This window comes from Punica granatum, chromosome 6, assembly GCF_007655135.1.
Source record: "Punica granatum isolate Tunisia-2019 chromosome 6, ASM765513v2, whole genome shotgun sequence".
NCBI lineage: Eukaryota > Viridiplantae > Streptophyta > Magnoliopsida > Myrtales > Lythraceae > Punica > Punica granatum.
In genome coordinates this window covers 15555491-15583445 of record NC_045132.1, presented here as the reverse complement: position 1 = coordinate 15583445, position 27955 = coordinate 15555491, and the positions used below count along the sequence as shown (strand labels likewise).

The following is a 27955-nucleotide window of genomic DNA, read 5'->3' as shown; positions in this document are numbered from 1 at the left end:
GGAGTCCATACCCTAAATCTGAACATAACCTTTCACCACAAGCCTAGCTTTATATGTTGACAGAACCATTAGGATTGAGCTTTGTTCTCTACACCCACTTTATACCTATGACCTTCCTATCTTTAGGCCTGTCCACCAACTCCCAGAATGCATTCTTCTCAATCATAACTAGCTTCTCCTGCATTGCAACAAGCCATTTCTTGTCTACCATTACATCTTCAAAGCTACTAGGCTCAACTATAGCAACAGTACATCTTTGATAAATCTCAATAAGTGATCTAGTACTTCTTACTGGTTGTTCATCAATATGCACTTCGGGATAAGTTCTTCTTCTTGTGGCAGCTGAGGTGCTCTGTACTGCTGCAGTGCATCCTTTGTCAACTTCTCGTCTTCCTTGTCAGACCAACTGCACTTTTCTTCTTCAAAGAACTTAACATCTTTGCTCACAAAATCACTTTTCCAGAGTTTTGTTGAAAAACTCTATATGCCTTGGACTTTGAGTTGTATCCAATGAAGATCTCAGGTTCAGCTTTCTAATCCAACTTGTCCCACTTTGCTTGAGGAACATATGTATAATAGACACATCCAAACACTCTAAGATTCTTCACTAAAAGCTTGACTCCACACCATGCCTCAAAATGTGTCTTTCTGTCCACCGCTTTTGTAGGAAGTCTATTCAATAGAAACCATGTTGTGCTTGCTGCCTCTGCCCAAAACTTCTTTGACAGCTCCTTCTCCTGCATCAAACACATTGCCATTTCCATTATGCTTCTATTCTTCCTATCACTCACTCCACTTTGTTGGGGTGAGTATGGTGCAGTGAACTGATATTGTATTCTAGCCTCTTCACATATAGGCTTAAAACTGCCTGAAATGTACTCAGTTCCACTGTCCGACCTCACCATCTGTATGTTCTTGCCACACTGATTCTCAACCAGCTTCTTGAGCTTCATAAATATCTCTACAATCTCAGACTTGGCTTTCAAGAAATAAAGCCAACACATTCTTGTGTGATCATCAATAAAGGTAACCAAGTATCTGCTTCCATTCAAAGAGACTCAGACATAGGACCACACACATCTGTATGGATAAGCTGAATCTTATCGATTGCTCTCCAGCTTGAGCTCTCAAAGGGAAACCTTGTTTGCTTGCCCAATAAACAAGTTTTGCAACTAGATACCTTTTGCTGCATTGTTAGCAAACCTAATGGTAGCTCATACTTTTGCATAAACTCGAGGCCTTTATTGTGAAAATACCCCAGTCTTTTGTGCCAGACTTCAACTTTATCAACCTGAATCGACATTGCCTTTTGGTTCTCTTCCATTGGATCAAATGGTACCTTAAATAACTATTATCCAGTGGAGTCAGCAATCAAACATACTTCATCTTCAAATACTATCTTGTACCCTTTTTTAACCAATTGACCAACACTTATCAAGTTTTGGTCTACTTCGAGTACAAACAATACATCAGTGGTTAGCTTAGCTCCCTTTGGACCCTTAATGACTATATTTCCTTTCCCTTTTACGACCATGTAATCACCATTTACAATCCTAACATGAGAGTAACAGTTTTATCTAACCCTCTAAACAACTTCTCTTCACTATTCATATGATTAGTGCATGCACTATCAACTAACCAATAACCACTGGCAGAGCTTGAAGTAAAGCAAGAAGCAGTAAAAATATGCTCTACCTTATGATTCACTACAGCCCGCGCATCACCTCGTCGAACATTCCTCTTTTTTTGTAAAATTTCTCAATGTGACCAAACTTTTGACACCTTATGCACTTGACATATGGTCTCTTCCAACGTCTATAATGTGGATGATTGTTACGTCCACAGTGTTTGCAAGGATCTTGCTTTTTTGTTTTGACCTGCTGCACCTGAACTTCCTTCTTTTGCCGATGAATCAGCATTCCCTCTAGATTGATTCCATTGTTTCTTTCCCTTTCCTGCAGCATTAATCTTCAATTTTGCCTGCAAAGCACCCTCAAATGGTACTTATTTTCTCATCAGCCTTCTTAGCTCCTGAGCTTGCAGTGCACTTAACAACTCTGCTAACCTTATTTTTGACAAGTCATTGGTGTTTTACAAGGAAGTAATAGTGGCCTGAAACTTCTCTGGTAGTGACACCAAAAACTTATGTGCGATCCTTTCATCTTTCATGTCAGTAACAAGCACTTTGATCTTATTAACCAGATTAACTGTCTCATTCTCCGTCATTTGTTGTCTCTCAAACTTCTTCATGAGATCCAATACCTTCATGCCTCGTATCTTCTCATCTCCTTTATATTCTTTCTTGAGGAAGTCCCAAATTTCCTTTGTTGATCCATACCTTATAATCCTAGTTAATATGGTAGGAGAAACTACAGCATAAAGGCACGACTTTGCCTTGGCCTTTCTTGTTGTCCTTTCCTTGTGATACTTGATCTGATTCAGGGTCGGGTTGTCAAGAAGTGGAGCCACTTCATAGTCATTCTCCATTGCTTCCCACATATTAGACCCCTTCCATAAAGGTTGCCATCTTCACAACCCATGCTTGGTAGTTCTCCCCAGTGAACACAAGTGGTGCCAAAGTAGAGAAACCACTCGTAGATGCCTCCATATTCTCTTCTTCAATGGATGCAATCAAACTCTCGATCAGACCTCACAAATCACTCATGGCTCCTTAAGATAAAGGAAGCTCCGATACCACTATTTGTGTTGTTTACTCAAGCACAACAACACTCACACACACTCTCACAACAACAAACATGAAGAACAGTTGAAAGAGGGAATAGAAAGAATGGAAAAACTTCATTAATTGCACACACGCATAAAACTGCATACATATGTCTTTTAAAACAAGCAAAATCTTATTGCCAAGTGCATCTACTACACGACTAAAACACTAAGAAAGGAAACTGCTAAGCTACTTTGTTGCTAACAAAGAAACAAGTAATAGCCTAAAGAATAGACAAACAGTTAAACTTTGATAAATCAACTCTTGAGCCATCCCCAACAGAGGAAATTTGAGGAGAAAAGTTGTGAATAGTTTTATTTTCTTTTTCTTTATTTTTAAGTTTTCTATACTTTAGAGAATATACATAATTGTTTACTCTTTCTTTTTCTTTTAGTATTTTTAATATTCAAATTTTAAATTTCTAAATTTTTCAAATGTAAAATTACTCTTAATTATTTTTCATTTTTTACTTTCGTAACAAAATCTAAAAAATTATTTTAAAAACTTTTCATTTAGATATGGGGATTCTTTTAGGATTTTTAGATTTGAATGCAGTTAAAATAAATTTTCAAGGTTATATAAATTTTATGTCAAGTCAGTGATTTTGTCTTATAAATTGTATCTTAGTGTATATATGTATATATATAAATATATACACATATATATCTTATCAGAGATTTTACAATGGTTGATTAAAAAAACAACTACTATAGTTGCTTTAATTTTAGCCGACAGATTAAAATAAGTAAAATCTGAACCATACACAAAGACAGAGAACAGAACGCTCACAGAATGCAACAAACTCCGCTTCACATGACCTTCGAAGATAGCAATGACTCTGATAGCAGAACGCAGCAGTTTCTAGTCCACATAGCACACCAATAGCCCGTTAACAACTCTATTACAGCACCCGAACCTCAAGTGGACCGAATATTCATTCACAGAGACATTGCTTGGAGCAAAGATAAGGACTATGTTGAAAATTTTATCGTCTTCTTCCAAAGTACAGGTCTCCTCCCCGACGACAATCGTGCAATTCAAAATGAAAACCCTAATTTTACATTCAATTGTTCATCCAACTACAATCTCCTCTCCCCAATCAAAACTTAACGCCTTACGCTATGTTTTATTGTTCATAATCCACCCTCAATCTTCTATGAATTTTGCGTGATTTATCGGTACTTTAATCACATAATTCCTAACAAAAGATCTCGACATGGACGTTGCTATCGAATTTCTCCCCCTTCTTGCTTTTTGCAAAGCAACATAAAAGGCTAGAGTAAACTTGTTGATTCAATATCACCATAGATATCTCCATTGCCTGCAAGACAAAATGAAAATGAAATTCTTGTCTTTGTCACCGCCTTCGTTTAGAGATGGTGACGGAGGCTTGGGAAGGAGATTGCGGGTATGGATGAATGATTCAATATTAAAATTAAGGTTTTAATTTTGAATTGTAGGGCTGTTCTCAGACGGGGAAAATCGACGAACGCGAGAGAGAGCGACAAAGTGGGAGGGAGGATGACTGCAAGGGACGTCAGTCGAAATGAGGCAGGTCAATTCACTCTAGTTTAATTCCGAATTAGGTTCGACTAGTTTCGGGCTCACCGAGTATTGTTGAAAAGATCCAAGGTCAAAGCTATAAAAAGGAAAAGTATGGGTAGAGAATCTTTGTATTACAAAAATACAGACAGGTGTACAGTCCATAATTTACACAGTATAATCGAACGCCTAAAATAAAAATAGTATATATATATATATATATATATGCTATTATTTAAGTAAGAGTCTCATATTGTAGCCACTTCTATTTTTCTATTGTTTGACCTCATTGTATAACCCCATCCTACTTATTCTCCTATTCTTATGAAATCAAAATAAATAAATAAATAAAATCCTAAAAATCCAGTCACTTTCTTTCCATTAAAAAGAACTATCCACATTTACTTAATTAGTTACAACTTCTAAATATCCACAAAAATATATCATAATGTTCATAAATCTAACAAATTTTTCATAAAAACAAAATACGAGATTGGATGAAAATATAAAAGCAATCGCATACGCATCTAATGCGTGAGTGAGAGCTAGATATGATTTAAATTTGAATCTAGTTTGAAACTCATTCTTAATTTGAATCCAAAGTTAAATAAACTCCCTCCCGCTTATTTCGTCTTAGCAAAGTGCATTTATTTGAGTTGAAATATTTCCTTAATTGTAAAGATACACATATTTGTTCTTATATAGGATAAATATTTATTTTTTGAAAATAACTTTATTTTATATAATGTCATGTTATAATTCTTTTTACAAAAAATAGAACAATAAGAGACTAAATAAAAAATTGTGCAATGCAAAGGATAAGGAAGAGAGGACTGGGACATTCCTAACTGAAAATTGGACAAAATGGTGTAAAAAAAAAACCTTAAAAAAAGTATAAGACGAAAACGAGCAATAAAAATAAATAAGATTGAAAAATACAAAAACAACATTGGGAAACAGATTAGAAGAAAAAGAAGAAAGGACTATAGTAGAAATATAAGCAAAGTTAATGCATCAAAAATATAATTTTTTTTCTTCCTGGAACTGGCATTTTGTTTTGTGGGTAATAATAGCCCGATGATTTTCATCCATGCCGTTGGCCTGTTACTCCCAATGTATTTCATTCTGGGGCGACTAAAAAGAAAATGGCAGGTTTGTCTTCAAAGTTCAAATGCTGATTGCTGCAATCTGATTGACTTTAATACCCTGTTGTTTTTGTATTTTGTTACCAAAAAAAAAAGGAGAAAATTGACGCCACCTTTGTCTCACCATTGCAGGCTGATTAAGAACTCAATTATTTCATATATTTTAATAATTTTATCCGATCTAATAAGATATTTTGATGCAATCCTCTCAGTGTAAAATCAGATGGACAGCAACGGTGGTTCATTCAAGTGGTTTGACGTTTGTTCACCGTAAATAAGATCTTAAGTTCGAGTATCGTGAATAGAAAAAATATAAGCTGAAAGAGTTTTATCTCTTAGTTGATCCAATTCGACTAGATCAATCGGGGCTAATGCTTGCACCCATTAAATGATGTCTCTAATTTAAATCTTGTCAATAAATTAAATCTAGGCTTGAAGATTATTATTCCTTAATGCGCTGATCCGATTGGACTCGATCTTAAAATAGTCTTGACTCATTAAATTCCGGATAAAATTATATATATATATGTATATATATATTCGGATGCATAATGTAATGTAGCATTTCAAGATCATCAACTTGAAGCCTTCCCCAACAAAGTCAACTTGAAGCCTTCCCCAACAAAGTCGGCTTCCTTTCCATTTGAAGTCCTCGAGAACCTCTGCACAGAAACAGCAACGTCTTTAGCTGTTGCCATGGATTCTTGGTTCCTCCTCCTCATCCTCTCCCTCGGCATCGCCGCACTTTTCAAGGCCATCCCCGGGCTCATGTCCTCGCCGTTGCGCCAGAACCGGAAACTTCCCCCGGGCCCTCTGGGCCTTCCCTTCATCAGCGACTTCTTTTGGGTCCGGAAATCCTTGGCTGATCTCGAGCCCATCCTCCGCGCTCTCCATGCCAAGCATGGCCCCGTGGTGGCCCTCCACCAGGGTGGCTCCCCCGCCATCTTCGTAGCCTCCCATGCGCTGGCCCACCATGCCCTCGTGCAGAGTGGCGCCACGTTTGCCGACCGCCCACCAACCGGGAGCGTTGAGACGATGTTGACATCCAACCAGAGGAAGATAAACTCCGCCCGTTATGGCCCCATGTGGCGGCTCCTCCGCCGGAACCTAACGGCAGAGATACTCCACCCCACACGGGTGAGGTCATACTCCCCTACAAGGGAGCGTGTCCTGGAGATCCTACTGGAAAGGCTAAGGGCGGATGAACAGGATCGGCCGGTGGTACACTTCCAGTATGCGATGTTCTGTTTGCTGGTTCTCATGTGCTTCGGGGACGGGCTCAAGGAGCGGCAGATCAGGGAAGTGGAAGAGGTGCAGAGAGGGATGCTGCTGAACTTGGGGCGGTTCGAGATCCTCAATATGTGGCCGAGGCTGGGGAAAGTTCTGTTCCGGCGGCGATGGGAGGAATTTTATAGGATCCGGCACAACCAAGAGGACGTGCTTCTACCACTCATCAGGGCTCGCTCGGAAGCAAGGCACGTTCTTATTTAAGATACTGCTATTCGAATTACCCAAAAATCCAGATAGGAGTCATTGATGGACTAAACATTAGCTCTCGTGGGCGTTCTTTAACAAAGTTTCCTTCTTATGCCATTATTTTATCAGGACTAAAGCCAAGGAGGCAGCACAAGACAAGGACAATGGTGATCGTGTGATATGTTATGTGGACACTTTGCTCGACTTGGAACTGCCGGAGGAGAAGAGGAAGCTTAAGGAAGACGAAATTCTTCACCTTTGCTCTGAGTTCCTCAATGGCGGGACTGACACCACCTACACTGCGCTCCAGTGGATCATGGCCAACATTGTCAAGTACCCTGCAGTCCAGGATACCCTGTATGATGAGATCAGGGCCGTGATTGGCCCCGGGGCAGTGTTGGTGGAGGAGGAGGACCTGCAAAGGCTGCCATACCTGAAGGCAGTGGTGCTTGAGGGACTGAGGCGGCACCCGCCCGCTCACTTTGTGCTGCCACATGCTGTGACTGAGGACACCGAGCTTGGCGGATACCTGGTCCCAAGGAAAGGGACGGTGAATTTCATGGTGGCAGAGATGGGCTGGGACCCAAAGGTGTGGGAGGATCCCTTGGCCTTCCGCCCCGAGAGGTTCTTGAGTAACAGCCCTGAAAGCGGAGGTGGAGTTGAAGGGTTCGACATAACTGGGAGCAGGGAGATTAGGATGATGCCATTCGGAGCAGGGCGGAGGATGTGCCCTGGATACGCCCTGGCTTTGCTACATTTGGAATACTTCGTGGGGAACTTGGTGTCGGCGTTTGAGTGGAAGCCTGTGGAGGGGGATGGGGTTGACTTGTCAGAGAAGCAGGAGTTCACCGTCGTTATGAAGAACCCCTTAGAGGCCATTCTTATTCCGAGATCGAAGTAACGGAAGAAAAGACGATGATAATTTCATGGTATGCTGCACCTGTGCTATGTGAAAATCATAAGACTGCAACTATCCCACCTTATTTTTGTGTATATTATGAAGCATGATAGTTTGGTTAAATTTGTCTTTAACCAAGAAACTTCAAGAAAGCTTCAGTCTCCATGTAACTCAGGCCAAGCGAGGAATGGATGGTCGATAATGTAAGAAGTCGTGCACTCAAATACGAATCGAGCAGCAATATGACTGACGCATGTTCGGCTCTAGTTCTTGATATTTCTTCACAAGTCATGACACTACTGTATTACCGATGTCTACTAATGTAAACATCTAGCAAACTTTGAAATCTCCTTTCTGGGAATCATCTGTAGTAATGCTCAAACCGCATTATCAAAGCCTTATCAGAAAAGACATGGCTAGTGAAATCCATGCAAGACGAATTAAAATGGTTCGTCAACAAACCTCAGAAGTAGCAGAATGGTTCTCTGTTCTGCAATTTTTAGAAACATATTCCCGGCTTGAAGAAAGACAGCAAGTATTACTGGAGACAGAATCGCAATCGTGCAAAGTATTACAGGTAGGATCCATCTGAAACCTTTCAAGCTGACAAGCAGGTCTCACACCATAGCAGATCATATTCATTTTTGACCGATTCAATCTGATAACTAGTCTACCTAATCAGCGATGACGAAATATAACTAGTTCACCTAATCACCGATATCTATCCATACCAGCATAAACGATATTAAATTCCTCAATCCACCTAATCACGGATAATTGACCATCCATAGATCTCTGTCTTCAAAGAATTGCCCTTATCTTCTTCAGGTCAATCCATCACAGGCTGTGCTTCATCCAATCCGTGGAAGCTCATGAGTCAAGGCTGATAAAGCCCAATGTTACGATAACCCCTCGTGAAAATCTTCATCAAAATCTCTGGAATTTGTTTCGTCTCGAATAGTCGATTGGTATTAGTAATGGCAGCCTCTTGTATACAATGAAGAGATCGCTACTGCACGGTGTAACAGTTCAACTTGATCGTGAGGAAAACATGTCGAAGAACAGAAGATGGGACGTTCATGCTACTTATCGGAATGAGAATGAATATGAAATCTCTTGAATTTCATACAGACCTCCTCCTTATATCAGAAGAAAGAAGCTAAGACGAGGAATCCTTGGCCGTTGTTATTCCAATGCATCCAACGGAAACTCTACAAAAATGGCTTTGTCTTCGAATGCTGACTTCTGTAATGTAATTGAATATATTTCTTCACGCTTTTCATTGTCATTTTCTAAATACTATAAGAAAAGGAAAATTGGAGCTATCTGTGTGGCACCATCTCTGTTGATTACAAACAACCTATGATTCCACGTTCTTCAATAGCTTGTTCTAATCGGATAAGACTATGGCAGTTTTTAGGTAATCGGAAATTCTGAATTAGTGAAGCTTTGTTTACACTTTACAGTGTTCCAATGGAATTTTGGTTCGTCATCATCCTTTCCATCTGCCTCGCTGCCCTACTTAAGCTCATCCTCGGCCTCAGCTCCTCACGCCGAAAGCTAAAACTTCCCCCAGGCCCACTGTCCCTTCCCTTCATCAGCGACCTCTTTTGGGTCCGGAAATCCTTCGCTGACCTTGAGCCCATCCTCCGATCCCTCCATGCCAAGTACGGCCCTGTCGTGGCCCTCCGCCGGGGTGGCTCCCGACCCGCTGTCTTTGTCTCCTCTCGACTGCTGGCCCACCAGGCCCTCGTCCAGGATGGTGCCACCTTCGCTGATCGCCCGCCAACCGTGGGTGTTGAGACTATCAGTACCTCTCGCCACAGGAAGATCAACTCCACCCCCTATGGCCCCATGTGGCAGGTCCTCCGCCGCAACCTGACAGCAGAGTTCCTCCACCCTGTCCGTGTAAGGTCATACTCTCCAGCTCGTAAGTGGGTGCTGAAAAAATTGCTAGACAGTCTAAGGAGAGACGAACCGGTTCAGCCAGTGGGACACTTCCGGTGCACAATCTTCTCTATATTGGTGCACATGTGCTTTGGGGACAGGATCGACGAGCAGCAGATCAAGGAGGTGGAGGAGGTGCAGAGAGTGATGCCACTGATCTTGGGGCGGTTCGAGATCCTCAACTTGTGGCCAAGCCTGGGGAAGGTTCTGTTCCGGCGGCAGTGGAAAGAATTTAATCGGCTCAGCCAGAAACAGAAGAAAGTGCTCCTTCCGCTCATAAGGGTTCACGCCATTGCCAGGCATGCACTATTTTAAATTGCTGCTAGAGTTACATCAAATATCACGTACCAAAACACCAAAAGTACCATCAAATTTTTAATCACAAGATCAAACTATCCCATCCACATTTCGCGGGATATATATACCTCTTTTGCTTGTAAAGTTGCCGATTTATTATAATGTGTGATGTCTGCTGATCGCGGTTTGTGACATGAGTTTAGCAGGACCAAAAAGAGAAAGGAGGAGCAGGGGAAGGACTATGGTGATAATGTGGTATGTTATGCAGACACATTGCTCAACTTGGAGCTGCCAGAGAAGAGAAAGCTTAATGAAGACGAAATGGTGAGCCTCTGCTCAGAATTTCTCAATGGAGGGACTGGCAGCACCTCCACTGCGCTCCAGTGGATAATGGCCAACATCGTCAAGTACCCAGCAGTCCAGGAGACCCTTTACAGTGAGATCAGGGCCATGATCGGCCCCAAGGTGGTGACAGTGGATGAGGATGACCTGCAAAGGCTGCCATACCTTAAGGCAGTGGTGTTGGAGGGGCTGAGAAGGCACCCACCTGCCCATCACGTGCTCCCGCATGCAGTGACTGAGGACACCGAACTTGACGGCTTCCTGATCCCAAGGAAGGGGACAGTGAACTTTATGGTGGCAGAGATGGGCTGGGATCCGGAGGTTTGGGAGGATCCCATGGCCTTCCGGCCAGATAGGTTCTTGGTCAACAGACATGGAGGTGGAGGGATGGAGTTCGATATAACGGGGGCCAAGGAAATTAAGATGATGCCATTTGGGGCGGGGTTGAGGATGTGCCCAGCATACACCCTCGCTTTGCTCCATTTGGAGTACTTTGTGGCAAATTTGGTTTGGGCATTCGAGTGGAAAGCTGTGGACGGGGATGAGGTCGACTTGTCAGAAAAGGAGGAGCACACCTTCGTTATGAAGAATCCTTTACAGGCCATTCTGACTCCCAGGTTGAAATGAGGGAAGATGATGATGATGATCATTTCACGGAGTGTTGCATCCCTGTGATGCCGGAGCAAACAACTGCAACAAAGATTGCCTTATCTTTTTAGTGTATTTGTTGAACATGAGAAACTTTATCAAACCTTCAGTCTTATATACGAATCGAGTGACAGTAACGTAACGCTCATCTCTGGTACACAAGTTTTTCTTCCCAGTTTATTAAACTTTGATATCTCAGTCACTGAGTTTTCAGAATCTTCACCAGTAAATCGCCCCGAATCTTTATATAGTTCCCTGCCACTGCAGGAGAAGTTGAAAACGAAGACAACACTCTAGAGATTGGTATAAAGAATCCTCTGCAAATCTTCGAAAATAAATTCTCGGCATGAAGTGAAACAAACATTAGAGATAGATAGAAAGATAACAGTGCAAAGAATCACAGGCAGGACCAACCTAAAACATCACAAGCAAGGTATTACTCTTATCAAGGTCAAATTTAACCTGACAATCAGGATTCAGGTCGTAGAAATCAAAACAAACAAATATAAATGAGCATAAAAGATCAATCATCGGTCTTGACGGACTCAATCTAATCCACCTAATCACCGAATAACTACCCATTGCAGAAAACCGAATATTGGACAAATCAAAGACCATGAGAGGCAGAGAACTACCCTCCAACCCCAGAACAACGAGGCACCCATTCAAGTGTAGAGGGGCAAATCAGTCCAAGCCCCGGAGACGTGCCCGTTCTCGCAGACATAAGCCCGAACCACGGGCTCCCCATCATCGTGGTACCCGAGACCTCGCCTCAGGCAAAAGGCAGAGTGCAGGTCCCACGTCTCCTTGCACGAGCAGAAGGCGCAGTTGAGGTCAAGCTTGTTCCGGTTCCCGTCGTTGATCGTCCTCCAGACCCGGGAGCGCTTGAAGTTCTTGAAGACTCCCCGAAAGAGCATGTAGTTCCTCTTCTCCTCGATGTGGACGCACCCGGGCCAATCGCAGATGTAGAGGCAGTCGCCGCGGAACCTGCTTGCGAGGAGCTTGTTCCCCTGCTCGCGGCTGAGGTTCCAGACCCCGGACGCCAAGTGCGCCCTCATGGACCGGCAAATTTTCCGCCTTTTGAAGGGGGACGAAGACGATTCCCTCCCCGCCCGGACGGTCCCGCGGTCGGGGGCTTCCTCGATCTGGTGGCCATCCTGGGATGTCTCCGCAGCGTTGTAGACGGTGTCGAAGTAGAGATCGTCGAAGAGGGACCAGGCGCAATCGGACCCAGAAGAGGCAGGAGCAACGGCGGCCGAGGACTCGGGATTCCGCTCATGAACCTGAGCGTTGCCGGCGGCGGACGAGGAGGAGCGGGGGAAGTCGTCGTCGGGGCCGAGCTCGCGCTCGAGGCCAAAGTCGGAGTGCTCGAGGAGGACGCCGGCGTGGAGAAGGTCGGGGCAGCAGACGGCGAGCTTGAAGAGGGAGGACCAGGCGGAAGGGGGGGAGGAGGAGCCGAGGAGGTCGGAGGCGACGGAGGGGATGGTGGCGGAGCACTTGGCCTTCCAGCAGACGGTGCGGATGAGGGAGGAGAACTTGGTGCAGACGCAGGCGAGGCGGGCCCAGTTCCGGGGGTCCTCCTCCAGCTTCGAGAAGATCTTCAGGACGACGTCGTCGGAGAGCCGGCCGAACACGGTTTCCGCCATTTCCGACCAAAGGGTATCGATAATTCGATCTGGGTTATGGCGATCGATCTTTGCTAAGGGATGAAATGATTTGTCGGATTATTGTTCTTGTGTTCAGGAACTGCTCTGTTTTATCTTTTTCTTTTCTTTTTCTTTTTTATTATTTCTCTCCAATTTATTCATGTGGGGCGGGTTGGGTTCGATTTCATGGGGTGTGTTTGTCTGCGTGGTGGTTGTGTGTGTACGGAAACTGTCTTCTCCGGTAAAGAAAACTATTCAGATTCCTTGGATAAATAATAATTATAACAATTATCCGAATAGATTCTCATATTTCATGTAATATAATCATATCTAACGTTTGACTCATCAACGTATACATGTTAAACTCTCACCTTAATAAGAACTATGAAAGAGTTATTGCAGACATATTTACCAGAAAGAAATAACTTATTTAGATCGAGAGGTACCCTTATAAGGTTGACATTCGATTGTAATATTAGGGAAAAAAAAAAGGCTTTAATTTCTGGCTGCCCAATGAAAATTGACTACGAGAGGTCATACGGGGAAGGATGGCTTTCTCCCTTTCTTTCTCGACATGAAAAGTGGAAAAGGTAGTTTAACAATTTCTTCTCATTGAAAACATGGTGAAAATTTCTTTGGTCATGTTATATCTCAGTCAAATTATGCAAAGCGAATGTGTCCGCGGCGCTCCCTTCAGAAAAAAAGATAGTATTCAATTTCAACTAAGCTTATTGATTCAGCATTTCGATAGGGCTAAATGAATATATAAGGAAAAATTATAAGAATTGTTATCTAGAATATGATTTTGATAAAATAAAAATTTAGAGGTAAAATGAAATCTAATTAATTAATTAGAATTCGTGCATGGTTCAAGTTGGGACGTGGTGGCCACAATGGAACTTTCTTTTCAAGTAGAACTAAGTCATTGGATCAAGAAGAAGATGATTTTGTTCATTACATAATGATGATAGAATATCAATTTCCTCAATACTGTTAAAAAAAACCCAACTTTCAATTGAGATATTACTCGTAACTAAGTCTAAACAAACGTTAATAAATTTTCTAGAGCAACTAATATAATTTGAAATATCTCATATTTTTTTAAAATGTTGTTTGAATTATTGCCTTGAATATCCTAATTTAGATACACTTATATGTAGATAATAGAACTGATTGTTAAATCCATTTCCCTAATACCTAATAATATAAAATAATTTCCTTGATTTCATAAATCCTTTTTTTAACTTCATTGGATCTCTCATAAATCAAAAAATAAATTTATTGTTAAAATGAAATTCGCTTTGCTAACCGAGATATAAATACTTATTAAAAAGTTTATTGGAAAAGTTTGTACCAAAAAATAATTTTAAAAAAAAGTGAAAAAAAGAGGTCCTAAATTAGAAATCTATTACCCATTACTAAAAACCAACCAATTCATATAGCACAACTTTCAATTGATATATTAATCATAACTAATTCTAAACAAACGTTAATAAATATTATAGAGCAACTAATATAATTTGAAATATGTATTTTTTTTTGTGAACCCTAGTATCCATAAGTCTAATTGGATCATGACTAATCCAGTCGAGCTAGGTCTACCCACTAAGGAGTAAAACTCTTCCAATGTGAATTTTTTACATTCATAAGAATTCGAATCCGAAACATTATTTAAGCGGAATAAGCGCTTCAACCATCCCACATTGGCAATATCGCATATTTTAAATAATGTTGTTTGAATTATTGCTTTGAATGTCCTAGTTAGAAACACTTACAGGTAGATAATAGAATTGATTGTTAAATTGATTTCCTTGATCCTTAATAATATAAAATAATTTCCTTGATCTCATAAATTTTTTTTAACGTCATTGGATTTCTCATAAACTAAAAAATAAATTTAATGTTAAAAATGAAATTTGCTTTACTAACCGAGATATAGATACTTATTAAAAAGTTTATTGGAAAAGTTTATGCCCAAAAATAATTCTTTTGAAAAAAAAAAGAAGTCAAAAAATAGATCCTAAATTAGAAATCTATTACCCATTACTAACAACCAACCACCTGATCTCTATCTTTTTTTAAAATAAAAGTCGGAGAAGAAAAAGGAAAATAAAAAACACTAGTGATAGTTCACCCAAAAAAAAAAACACTTTTGATACACTCCGTGAGGTTTCTTATACTCGTCCTTTCGGCTCCATCAACTAGGGGCCCATTGAGCCTGAAGAAGGGGATCATATAGAACAGGCCATTACCTATCCATGTTGACAAGAACTGCTTTTGAACAATGTACTACTAATATCAATTTGAGCAATGGGAAGACAATTTGAAATGATTTTTTCTCGTCATGACGTAATGGGAAAGAATAGTGAGCTTGTAAGTCCATTTATCTGTTTGCAATATTTTATTAGTATGTTCTTAATTTACTTGGCGAGATAAAATCAGTAAAGTGTTTTTTCGTTCTTTTTTTCACAATTTTTGTAGTGGCCATAAGCCGCCCACAATCTATGGTAATTGGCTTAGGGCATACATCCCATCATCCATACACTCCAACGCTATGTTTGAGTAATTTTCATTAAGAAGGGAAAGTATTAAGAGGGTTAAAGGAGTAGGACGATTTCGAGATATTTGAAAATCTCGTTAACATAGACTAACAAGAGTCTGGAATTTTTGGAGGATTTACTAGCTTGAAATCTTGTTTGATTAACATTTGTTAAAAAAAATCAAGGGTTTTAATTGGAAGGTTTTTAATTAATAAAATTATTTCTAAACCTCCAATTTTTTTTTTCAAATTGGGAGGTTTAGAAAGTAGGGCTCTTGAGGGATTAGGAACGCCTCCGAACTCGTCTAAACTTATCTAAATTCCTCCAAACCCATGATCATTTAAAAAGAAAACATATTTAAATAAGGTTTTTGAAATATCTCCAAAAATCCTCTCCCTTTCAAAATATTGGCAGACATAGTGTATATCTTTTACTTGGATAGAGACTGGTGGGAGAGTAGGTGAAAAGATCGGAGACTCTTTCTTGATTGTACAGTACAATGAAGACGAAGGGAGGAGACCTGATTAGTTTCCCTAAACATTGAAGAATTATACCCTATATTAAGACAACTTGGAGGTATAAGTGCTAAATTATCCTAAAATTTCCCTAATATCCTCCAAACTCTCTTACTGATAAACAACTTCAAAATAAGGAGGGCCATGTTCTCCCATTTTTCAACCTAATATCTTAGATCACGTGATAGAATCACCGAAAAATTTCTCTAACGCTCCGCTCCCGCTCGGTCTCTTTTTTGTTCTCTTCTTTCCTCTTGCATTATAATATTCCAAGCATAGCGTAAAATTGAATAAATATATATAAGTAAAGAGATCATAAATAAATAAAATAAGAGCAAGAGGTCCATTGCGAATTCGCAAGCTCTCGGTCCAAGGAATTGGAGTCTCGGTGAGTGGGGTTTCTATCTTTAGAAAACATATGATATTAGTTATTAGTTGATTGTCGATCAACACAAGATTATAGAACACAGTTTGTTATGTGATTATATATAACACAATTTATTTTTCTCTTCCGTTAAGATAGAGTGTCACAGTTTATTAAGAAATTATACTGAACATGATGAATAATAAGGACTAAATAAATAACTTTGAAAAGAATTTTTCATCAATAATTTGTAAGGAATAAATCACTTTGAAAAGAAAAACCCTACTAAATAAATAAGGAAAAAAAATGAGGGCCACAAGAAATACTTTCACAGAGCTCTGAGTTGACATCAAATTCCAACCAAATCTTGTCCCCTGGGGCATTCCCCACCAATTATTCAAGCCATGGGGGGGAGCATTGCATGTGACCCAACTTCAATCTTATCCCTATGCCCCATGTGATCGGTGAGGACAAAACGCACTTCTTGTCGTATGAAATTGCTCACTTCTTGCGGGAAGGTGGCGATCACAAAGTGAAGCCACAACTCCCTTTATGGAATTTCAGCAAATAATCCCTTTGAGCGGGTTTGGATAACACCAGATAGGATTTTTCAAATTCTTATCCGGTATTTGGTACCGACTAGGATAGGAAATCGAAGAGGATTGGACGTGATAACTCCTTAAGGACTAAATCCGGCACAGAGGCTGGTTTGAGGCCAGATTAGGACTTGAGAAAATATGAAAAGACAAAAATGCCCTTGCATTACCTTTTAATTTCGAAAATTGCTATGAACAGTCCAATCACTGATGAAAATCCATCACCCCTCCTCCCCCCGCCACCCCTCCGCAGCCTCTTCCGCTACCCCCAGTGCCGGTGCCCGCCTCAAGATCGGCATTGCTATCGACCCCTCCGATGAGTTCACCTTTGCCGTCCGCTAGTCCGTCGACCCCTACATCCGCCCCGGCGATGCCGTCATCCTCCTCCACGTCAGCCCCAGCTCCGCTCTCTTTGGGGCCGATTGGGGCCCCCTCCCCCACCTCCCCTCCGACGACCCCAACAGCCACGACAACCAGAGAGAAACACCCTTCTGGTGTAACATTCACTTTTCACAATTAGTTGTGATTGATATATTTTAATTTAGGTAAACGCTGAAAAGAGATTTTATTGATAAAAATCAAATAAATAACTACTCACTTGTACATTTTCCACTCTTTTCTAGTCTCAATTCTCTCTCTTCTCGTTGTACATTAACTGCATCTGCATTTCTCTCTCTTTTCCCCTTCAAATCCTCCCTTTGGATCATGTGGTTTAGTGCACATTACAATTGAATGTGCTTTTAATTTAACATTATAACTGAAAATATCGATTACCCACTCTCAAATAGAGAAAATCGAAACAAAATCTCTTCTAGTTTAGTTCATTCGTTAATAAAATTGCATGAGTCTATATAACCTCAATAACTAATTATGTGTAGTCTACTTGAGGAAACTTTACTGATTACCATAACCAATAAGTATATTATAGAGATTAAGTAATAACCATGGATGACTACGGATGACAGTGATCAAAACTATTGAATGCCGAGGCTAACTGCCAACAAGTGCGTTAATATCAACCAAATAAAAGTAACTCAAAAACTTCTACCGAATCACAGAAGCTACAAAATGGACAAGCGACTTCTCTAACAACGAAATCTCAAAACAAGCCTTTATATTCAATTGAAAAGTTAAAGACCGACCCCAAAAATTCTGGATGACTAATTTCACTCCAATTAATCACACTAAAATCCATAGACAACCCCAGCTTATGAAATTCAAAATTGCACAATGAATTTGGTTTATTCAAGAAAGATCGATGGTTGAGGATGATTAATTGGAAACCGCATATCCATACCATGCAGCAATGCACACTAGTCGGAGTGAACGGAATCGTTTAAAGCATGGTTGTTAGAATCGCGAAACGAATCGTATGGTGTGTTTGGTTTCAGAGTTAAAGTAACTTTGATTTTGATTGTGGAAAATGACAAATGATTGTGTAGTGTGTTGAATTAAAGTTAAAGTTAAAATTTTTGTGATTTTAACTGCGAAACTAAACGGACCAGTAGAATCTTATGATTCTACGATTCAAGGGGTAGCTAGCGATTCCGATTCCATGGCATGAATCGAGAAGGTAGAATCGTGACTGAATCGCGATTTGAATCGCAGAATCGTAAAATCGGACCGATTCTACGATTCTGGTTTCAACCCAAAGTTGCATGGGCCCTCTCTCTCCCTCCTCATCTCTCTCATTGTGTGACAGTATTGCTCATTGGTTCTCTTATTTTATGAAAAGTTTGAAACTTGTCTCCTGACTATGCATCGGTACCATTATCTTATTTTTCATTATTGTTAATAATATTTAATTTATACGTTAATTAATAACTATTTTTGAAATTTAATAAATTCATGGTAGTTTCGTAATTAAATTTTATAGATAATAGCGAGAATAACATCTTTATATGGCGGAGGTATTTGTCCTACTCAAATCGATGAGTTGCTTGCACGTGTTTTAAAAGAAGTCAAATACTTGTGAGATATTAAGGCATTGTTTGGTTTGTGAGTATAATTTTAAAATCACAACTTTAACCTAATTCTACTCACAACAAAACAAAATAACTCATACAAAGTCAAAGAGTGGGCCCTATTTATACCACTTTTTTCCACAACAAAACAACATAATTCATACAAAGTCAAAGGGTGAGCCACATTTACAGCACTCTTTTTCAAAATCAAAATCTGATTTTAAAATTCTACTATGAAACCTAACGCAGCGTAAAATCATAATTGCTTTAAAAGAGGCAAAGCATAATTTGCTTTGTTTGATTTCACAATGTGATTTTAAAATTACACTTTAACTTAATTCTACCCACAATAAAATAAAATAACTCATACAAAGTCAAATGGTGGATCCCATTTATATCACTCTTTTTTCACGACAAAACAAAATAACTCATACAAAGTCAAAAGGTGAGCCCCATTTATACCACTCTTTTTCAAAATCAAAATCTGATTTTAAAATTATACTTTAAAACCAAACGCAGCATTAGGAATTCCATTAACTGCTAGTAAAGTCTCCAAACACGATTGTTCCTCCCTCATTGATAAAATAACCCAAAGGATTCAAAGTTGGACTGCCAAGTACTAATTACGGGTGCTGATTTGGTCAAAACCGAACCGAACCGAACAGAACCAAACCGAACCGAATTATTTTCAACCTAAAAACACAAAACAAATCAAACGGAACCAAACAATTATAGAACCTAATTAGACCGAACCGAAATTTTTTTCGGTTCGATTTCGATTTGAACCAAACAAAACCGAAAAAATCAAAGCTCAAAAGCTATGCTTCATCATTCATCTCCGTTCTTCACAAATCAAAGAACCCGAGGTGGAGAAGCAACAACTCAACATAAGAGAGTGAGAATATACTTAAATCAAGTTCGAGCGAGGGTGAGACGAGGTGGAGAAGCAGCTCGTGTTCATCGAGGACCCAAGGTGGAGACGAAGGAGAGACATCACGGCATTAGGGTTGTGGGAGCGAGTCGAGTCTCGGTAGAGTGAGAGACAATGGAGAGGTTGGGAGGGGCCTGGGGAGTGGGGACACCGGATAGTGGGGAGGCCGGGAGGGGGGCGCTGGGACGGACATGAGACGTCGGACGGAGGACGGGAGGACGAGAGGAGGCCGACTGTGTCTGTGTGTGTGTGAGAGGAGTGTGAGGAGACGAGATTCGAGGAGGAGGGGAGCTTGGGGAGTATGGACAGTGGGGAGTCCGGGAGGGCTCGTTGTGGAAGGGCACGCTAGAACGGACACGGGCTGTTAGACAGAGGATGGAGAGGAGGAGATGAGGCCGACTGTGTTTGTCTGTGCGCGAGAGCCAAGAGCAGTGTCTGTGTGTCCCGATTCCCCTACGATATTTATCCCTCTAATTGAATTTGGGTTTTTTTTTAATTTCAAATTTTGATTTTCCATTCGGTTTTCGATTTTAGGCCTGGGAACCAATACCAAACCGACCTTCAGAGTTTGGTTTTCCGTTCAGTTTGAAACCGAACCTTCCGAGCTCAAACCAAACCGAAACTGATAAATTTCGATTCGGTTTTGGTTTTTTTTTTGTCGGTGTAACCCAAAATATGCCCAGCCCTACAATTAATCAATTCCTGTCTTGTTTGCTATGCTAATTATTGGTGATCCAATTTCGTTTTGCCAAAGAAGGTTGTTGAATTAGTAAAATAAAAAATGCAAGGCCGTTTTGTGGTTTGGATTTGATAAGTTGGCTGGAAGAGCCAAAGTTAAATAGGATGTTGTTTGTCTTCCAAAACATGAAGGGAGATTGGGTGTTAAGGAATTAGGAGTTTGGAATAAGGTTAGTGGTTTGAAACATATATGTTTGTTATTGACTAAAGCACGCTCCTTATGGGTGGCTTGGGTGCATGCTTTCTTGATAAGGGGAAGGTGTTATTAGTCAGTCAAGATCTCGAGGGATTGCTCGTGGAGCTGGAGAAAGCTTTTGCAACTTCGAAAGGTTGCAAGACCACTTATTAAAAAGAAGGTGGGAGATGGCACTAGAATCTCAATCTGGTTTGATGCATAGCTTCCTAAGGGACCATTTGTGGATTTCTGTAACAGAGACCTCCTTTGTTTTTCCAACCATCTCAAGGCAAGCCATGGTTAGCGTGGTACTTAGAGGGGACGCATGGCACTGGCCAAGAAGCAATGATCTTGAAGCTCTTATTATACATTCATTGGCATCTCAATTGCAGCCAGTGGCTGAGGATTCAGTTGTATAGAGTGCCTGCAAATCATATATATTCAGTTCTTCTATTGCCTGGAGGCAGCTGAGGCCAAAAGGATCTAGAGTGGAGTGGAATAAAGCTATTTGGTACCCTAAGAATGCTCCCAATGTTGCTTTTATCTCTTGTGCAATGGGAGATCTTACAAAATTCCGACTGTAAATATTGTGGGAGAGGAGGAAAGTAGAAGCCATTTGTTTTTCACTTGCCCTACCACCAAAGGAGTTTGGTTGATTGTTCTAAGCAAGGTAGGACTAACCAGGCAAGTGGCAGGATGGGATATTGAAGTTGCTTGGCTGCTTATTTTGAAGAGGACTCTTGATGCTATTATTTTAAAGCTAATGCGGCCTTTCTATGTTTATACTATTTGGAGAGATAGGAATGTTAGAATTTTTAAGAAATCCATCGTTAGTGTTAGACAGTTAGTGAGGAGCATTATCAATGCGATGAAAGAGAGGATTCTTACTCTTCCAAATGTAAATAGAAGGATAACAAAGCCGAGTTTAGCCCCTATTTTGGGACTGAGTTAAGGTTTAGTTTTCAAAGCCGACTTGTGGCTCTCTGGATTGGTGTTATATATTGTAATTATGTTTTGATACGAATAGAAACAACAATTATATATTAAAAAAAAAGGTCTTTATCTTACGTTCACGAAATTAAAAATTACCTGGACGTGGGAAATTAAGAAAGTAGAAGTAATTAGAGAACACAATAGGGTAGATGTTATTAGAAATCTTAGTCATACCTAAAAAGGAAAAGAATGCCTTCGATTCATCTTCATTCAATGATATTGATGCTCTATCCATGTCGCTGAGGACATGGACTCCTCTCAGGAAGGCCAACTCCGAGTCCTACTGACTAGAGATGAAAAGTAGAGTCTACGTCGGCCTTGGCGTTCTTCCCTCATAGTTAAACCATTTGGAAAATCCTTTGAGCTTCATTACTTCACGTAGAGACTCAAATCTCTGTGGATTCTCTCTGGTGATATGGAGTGTGTTGACCTGGGTTATGGTTTCTTCCTTGTCACCTTTAGCACTAGAGTAGGCTTCTCCAAAGTCATTAGGGATGGCCCTTGGTTTGTTGGACGACAATTCCTTACCATGCGACTGTGGGAGCCATGCTTCCGGCCTTCAAAAGCTACTTTTTCTGCGGTGGCCATCTGGGTCTGTCTGCCTGAGCTACCCATTGAGATTTACTCGGACAAACTACTCAATAAGATAGGCAACCGGATTGGCCCCTTACTCCACATAAATAGTCGGACTTACCTTGGTATAAGAGGCAAATATGCTCGACTGTATGTGCAGGTTGATATGACTCGACCTCTTCCCACCACTATCTGGATCAGTGATTCTGAGCAAAATTGCAATCTTAAGGGATATATCAACTTTGCTTTCATTGTGGCATCATCGGCCATACTGTCACGCGATGCCCCGCCCTCACTCCCTCCCCTCCCATTCCTCCTACTCCGACTAACCCATCGGATGTCCCGCCCACTACCTCTGATGACCAAGCTTACGGGCCATGGCTTATGGTCCAAAACCGAAAAAATAAATACTCTGCCGCTGCCCCTCGAAATCTTAAAGCCCAGTCCTCTCAAGCATCTTCCTCTCGTATCCCCCCTATGCCCACCAACCCTAATGCACAGGCTAAACGTCCTCTGGCCACAACATTGCCAAAAAATGATGTTCCGATGATGACCAGAGGGCATCCTTCTCCAGCTGCACCAAGAGGCACTAGACTCCGATTGCCTTGTCAGCGTACTAAAAACGACAGCAGAGGTAAGGACAAAATTACAGCTCTAATTGAAACACCCGTCATCCAAGGAGATGTCTAACTTTCAAAAAATGGAATATCCATTTTGCCTCCCAACCAGGACCTCCAGTCCTGTCCTACAGCCCCAGACCCCCTTGTCACGTATATTCCTGACAACGTAAGGCAGCCCATGCAATGTACGTATGAAGGGTATGTTGAGGTACCGATCACGTCCTTTCCTCCAGCAGCGTCTACCTTGCCTCAACTCTTGACCATCATATTGAGCTTTACACAGAAGCTGACTGTAATACCACCTCCAATGTCGAACCAAAGGATATCATCTCCATGGATCAGAAGGAACATCTCACCAGTAACCAGCAGAAACAACCCTTCAGAGCACAAGAGGTTTTCTCCCTATATCAGCAGAAGGAGCCCAACCTCAACCCAAAGTAGGAATTCCCAATTGAATAATTAGGATAATCTTCTTCTGCATCCAATGCAAGAATGGAGGATGAACGGCCCAGGCGCTCCACTGAGAATCGAAAAAGATATGATCGCCTACGTCCCGGGATAGGCAAACAGACAAAGGAGACCACAAGAACTTGCTCCGAACGATGCTTGGATAGGGATCCGACGTCTGAGGCCACGAGCAGTAGAAGCAGGTCACCCTCATCCCATCGGGGAATACTTGCTCCAAGTGACTGCTCCCGCCTCTTGTTTCCTACATCGCAATGCTCCGAGGTTCTAGAGACCAAACTTGCAAACAGAATTAATGTCAGACCTTTTTCAACCCCTCTCAACTTGCCTGGCGGTAGGACGGCAAGAGCCCTTACAGAACCACCAAATGCAGCTATCTCCACTCATGAAGAGGATGATAAATGTCCCAGTCTTCACGGCCACAACACACTCAGAAAAGAATCTAATGATGATATTGCCATGCCAGCTTGCCCAACAACTGATTATCTCAGTAACAACAGAGATGATTCAGCAAGGCGAGATGGAAACAGCCCTCCAAGTGACTCTTGTCACTGACCCAAGATATGTTTTTCCCTACACACCAGTGGATATGAATTTTATGCAATCAATAAATATGACTGACCCAAGTTGATATCATATGAATATATTGGTATGGAACTGCAAGGGTACTGGTAATGCCCACTTCAGACGTTCTCCAAGAGACCTCATAGCAAATAATCACCGAGACATAGTCATCCCGACAGAGACCCGACTATCGGGTGACCAAGCAGCCCAAACCGCCAACACCTTTCCTTTTGATGGCTTCTTCTGCACGGAGACCAGAGGACTCCTTGGTGGCATTTGGATCCTGTGGAGAACTGATCGAGTTCACCTAGTCATCACTGGCTCTACCGAGCAGGAAATACATGTTGTGGCCCAGGCTACTCATTCTAATTCTCACTCTTGGCTACTTTCTGCAATTTATGCAAGTCCTCGCCCGAAAGAGCGAGAAACCCTATGGCATAACCTTAGTACAGTATCAGAAACTATAAACATGCCATGGGTGGTCCTTGGAGATTTCAATGAAGTCGCTAGTAGCATAGAGAAACTCAGAGGCCAACCTGTGAATGCTAATCGAGTGTCGGCCTTCACTGCCATGCTAGATCACTGCTCCCTCTCTGACCTTGGATATACGGGGCCTAGATTTACCTGGACCAACCTACGCTCTTCCTCCAATTTAATCATGGAACGTCTAGATAGGGTGGTTGCAAACCCCTCTTGGTATCTGTTCTTTCCGGAAGCAATAGTCCAGCATCTTCCTCACATACATTCTGATCACTGCCCCCTCTTACTTAATCTTCATCCTTGCAAAGCCCCAAATCTAAACTGCCCTTTCCGCTTTGAATCCATATGGTTATCTCACCCCGGATTCAAAAAATTAGTCTTCCAATCGTGGAAACAAGCTCAATTTGACCATAGCAAAGCCCTTCATCTCCTCAAAAGCAAAGTCCAGCCCTGGAATAAAGATACCTTTGGGAATATCTTCTACAGGAAACGCACTTGCTTAGCGCGCATAGCAGGCATTCAACACTCCCTTGAACACCGCCCTAGCCAATTCTTGGTTGAGCTAGAGCAAAAACTTCGCCACGAATATTCAACAATCCTAACGCAAGAGGAAGAGCTTTGGGCCCTTAAAGCAAGAACTAATTGGATTATGGAAGGGGATCGCAACACTAGATTCTTTCACGTGTCGACAATTGTTCATCGTCGTCGAAATAGAATCACTACCATCTGCTATTCAATAAGTGAATGGGTCACTGACCCTACCTCACTTATGTCATTGGTTCAGTCACACTTTCAGTATCTTTTTGGCTTTGAGCAATCACCGTCCCCTTGGGCTCCCCCTCTGCTTACGAACTGGAGAAGAACGTTTGACATCACCAAAAGCAACACACTCCTACGCCTTGTTCATGTAGATGAAATCACTGATGCACTTTTCTCCATTCAGCCTTATAAATCACCGGGACCAGACGACTTTCATGCATGCTTCTATCAGAGGTGTTGGGATATCATCGGCCCCTCAATCCAGCAGATTGTTGGTCAGTTCTTCGCCACAGCAACAATGTCTGCAGGTGTTAATGACACCCTTATTTCCCTCATTCCGAAAACCAACTCACCGGAAGTTATCACCCAGTTTCGCCCCATCAGTCTGTGCAACACTACCTATGAGATCATTACCAAAATCCTGGTTAGAAGACTGCGCCCCCACCTCAAGGATCTTATCTCACCCTTTCAATGCAACTTTCTGCCAGGACGAAGAGCTACTGATAATGTCATCATCCTCCGAGAAGTTATCCACTCTTTTCGGAAGTGCAAAGGGAAACAGGGGAATTTCATTCTTAAGCTTGACTTAGAGAAAGCCTTTGACCGCCTTGAATGGTGCTTTATTCGTAAAGTCCTCATCCAATTTAACTTCCCCAATGCTTGGATAGATTGGATCATGGCTTGTGTTTCCTCGACCTCGACTTCCATCTTGTTCAATGGTGGCTGCCTTGAGCCCTTTCTCCCCTCTCGTGGTATCCGACAGGGTGATCCTATCTCCCCATACATCTTCATTCTGTGCATGGAATATCTGGTCCACCTCATTGAAGAAAAAGTTGACTTAAAGGCTTAGAGAGGTGTTAAGCCAAATCGCCATAGCTTCCCTTTAACGCACCTCTTGTTTGCAAATGATATTCTCTTCATAGACTCTGCTTCACCCGACACTATTAGCTCTGTCAAAGCTGTCCTTGATGCTTTCTATGAGGAGTCTGGCATGAGGATTAACTTAGACAAGTCTAAGCTACTCTTCTCCAAAAACACGCCTTCAGAACACCAGCTCCAAACATGCTCAGCTTTCAGTATAAATGAAACTACAAATCTTGGAAAATATCTAGGCTTCCCCATCGGACTGTCCCTCCATAAAGAGATGGATTTCACCTTTGTGGTTGAGAAAGTTCGATCCAAACTTTCAGGCTGGAAGTCTAACTTGCTGTCCATGGCGGGGAGAGCTACCCTAATTAATTCGACTTGTGCTGCTATCCCTTCCTACTATATGCAATGCTCTAAACTTTCGCAATCCACCCTCTCCAGCCTCAACCAGATTAATAGAAACTTCCTGTGGGGCTCATCTTCTAACAAGAAGAAACTTCATCTAGTATCTTGGGAGGTAGTGACCAAACCGAGGTCAATAGGAGGTTTAGGTATCCCGAGAATGGAGATCCATAACAGGGCCCTCCTTGGCAGCCTAGTATCAAGAGCCTCCACTTACAAGCCCCCTAGGCTCGCCTGCTTTGTCATAATGCCAACTCCATAAGCGCAACAACTTCAAATATGGATTCAGTAATGGGAAAGCAATTCGAACAGGCTTGGAGGTATCGAAGAAGGGAGCAAAGTGGCTAATTGGTAATGGCTCAACAACACACTTCTGGACAGACTGCTGGGTGGGAAAATCTCCTATAAGAAGCCTTATACACGGCCCGCTGCCCCCTCAAGAGGATAATCAATTGGTTAGTTCTATCCTAACAATCAACCGAGACTGGGACTTCTCCTCCATACCCTTTTTTCTACCCCAAACCATTCAGGAGTCCATCAGAGGCCTTCCAATTGGACTAAACCATAAAGTTTCGGACACCATCACATGGGGACCTACACCATATGGTGTATACACCTCCAAATCAGATTACCTCCTCCACTTTAATCACCTCAACATCTCATATGAAAATTAGGATTGGATATGGAAATCCCAAACCCTCCCTTGCATCCATTACTTCATATGGTTGGCTAGTATGGATAGACTACCTGTAGCAAACCTCCTGGCTCTACGTGGTCTCACTATCTCTCCATACTGCCCAAGATGCCCATCTGAGCTTGAAACTGCCGAACACATCCTTCGAGGCTGCTCTATTACTCGTTCCTTCTAGCAACACTTCTAAGTTCCTCTATCAAAATTGGCAACCTTCACGATACTTGTCAAAGAGTGGGTCCGATTCAACCTCTCCTCCATACAGATATCTCACCTCTAAATTCCCCGGGGTGTCCTCTTTGCTTTTACTATCTAGTACCTATGGAAGAACATAAACTCTCTCTTCTTCTCCTCGAAGCCCTTCCATAGTAACCTGATTGATCATACCACTCAGGTTGCTGCAGAATTTTATGCGACTCACACAAAAACAGTCTCTAAGCCCAACTCAGTCATTCAGGTTTGTTGAGAACCACTGCCTGATGGTTTCTACAAACTGAACTCAGACGGCTGCTCAAAGGGCAATCCGGGGTTAGCTGGCGCAGGGGGCCTCATTCGAGACCCCTTAGGACGATGGATTATCGGATATCATATGAATCTAGGACATGCTACCAGTCATATTACAGAACTTAAAGCCCTTAGACAAGGGTTAATGATAGCTCGGGACCTTGGCATTGGTCGCCTCATTGTTGAACTGGATGCATAGCTAGTTCTAAAATGGGTGTGGGGCAATTCTGCCAATAAAGCTCTAACTAATCTGATTGATGACTGCAGGACTCTTTGCCAACATTTTGATGTCATCACTGTGAAGCATACCTACAGGGAAGCTAATCAAAGTGTTGATCATCTCGCCAACCTTGGAGTGGAGCTACTGAATAGCCTTCTTATTTTACAGCAGCCTCCTCTTAGCATTAGGAAGCTTTTATTTGAAAACGTTATGGGACTTTCGTTCCCGAGATCTGTAAGCGCTTTGCGCATGGATACTTAATTTATAATACACCTCATTTCTTACCCAAAAAAAAAAAGGAATGCATAATTCGAAAATTCCACATCCA

At 41.6% G+C, this 27955-nt stretch overlaps 3 protein-coding genes across 4 annotated transcripts; 2 read left to right on the top strand and 1 right to left on the bottom strand.

Moving 5' to 3' along the window:
• The first annotated feature begins 5981 nt into the window (after positions 1-5981).
• On the top strand, positions 5982-8077 carry LOC116210462 (cytochrome P450 89A2-like). Its single transcript, XM_031544337.1, has 2 exons — positions 5982-6887; positions 7018-8077. Exons 1-2 carry the CDS (start codon positions 6109-6111, stop codon positions 7787-7789), a joined length of 1551 nt encoding a protein of 516 aa, XP_031400197.1. The 5' UTR covers positions 5982-6108; the 3' UTR covers positions 7790-8077.
• Positions 8078-9063: 986 nt separating this feature from the next.
• Positions 9064-11168, top strand: LOC116210464 (cytochrome P450 89A2-like). 2 transcript variants are annotated; one of them, XM_031544340.1, is made up of 2 exons: positions 9064-10032; positions 10237-11168. In XM_031544340.1, exons 1-2 carry the CDS (start codon positions 9260-9262, stop codon positions 10997-10999), a joined length of 1536 nt encoding a protein of 511 aa, XP_031400200.1. In that variant the 5' UTR covers positions 9064-9259; the 3' UTR covers positions 11000-11168. The 2 variants fall into 2 exon arrangements, with proteins under 2 accessions (XP_031400200.1, XP_031400199.1); XM_031544339.1 differs by having other exon boundaries at positions 10234-11168.
• LOC116210465 (phytochrome A-associated F-box protein) lies at positions 10929-12868 on the bottom strand. Its single transcript, XM_031544341.1, has 2 exons — positions 11656-12868; positions 10929-11062 (listed from the first exon to the last, which is right to left on the bottom strand). The coding sequence occupies exon 1, from the start codon at positions 12664-12666 to the stop codon at positions 11686-11688; it is 981 nt and encodes a 326-aa protein (XP_031400201.1). The 5' UTR covers positions 12667-12868; the 3' UTR covers positions 10929-11062; positions 11656-11685.
• Between the last annotated feature and the right edge of the window lie 15087 nt (positions 12869-27955).

Bases quoted from the DNA above. Each gene is read 5' to 3' on its own strand.
- LOC116210464 (XM_031544339.1), top strand. From the start codon at position 9,260: ATGGAATTTTGGTTCGTCATCATCCTTTCCATCTGCCTCGCTGCCCTA. The intron at 10,033-10,233 runs GCATGCACTATT...ACATGAGTTTAG, and splicing joins AGGGTTCACGCCATTGCCAG to CAGGACCAAAAAGAGAAAGG.
- LOC116210465 (XM_031544341.1), bottom strand. From the start codon at position 12,666: ATGGCGGAAACCGTGTTCGGCCGGCTCTCCGACGACGTCGTCCTGAAG.
- LOC116210462 (XM_031544337.1), top strand. From the start codon at position 6,109: ATGGATTCTTGGTTCCTCCTCCTCATCCTCTCCCTCGGCATCGCCGCA. The intron at 6,888-7,017 runs GCACGTTCTTAT...TTATTTTATCAG, and splicing joins AGGGCTCGCTCGGAAGCAAG to GACTAAAGCCAAGGAGGCAG.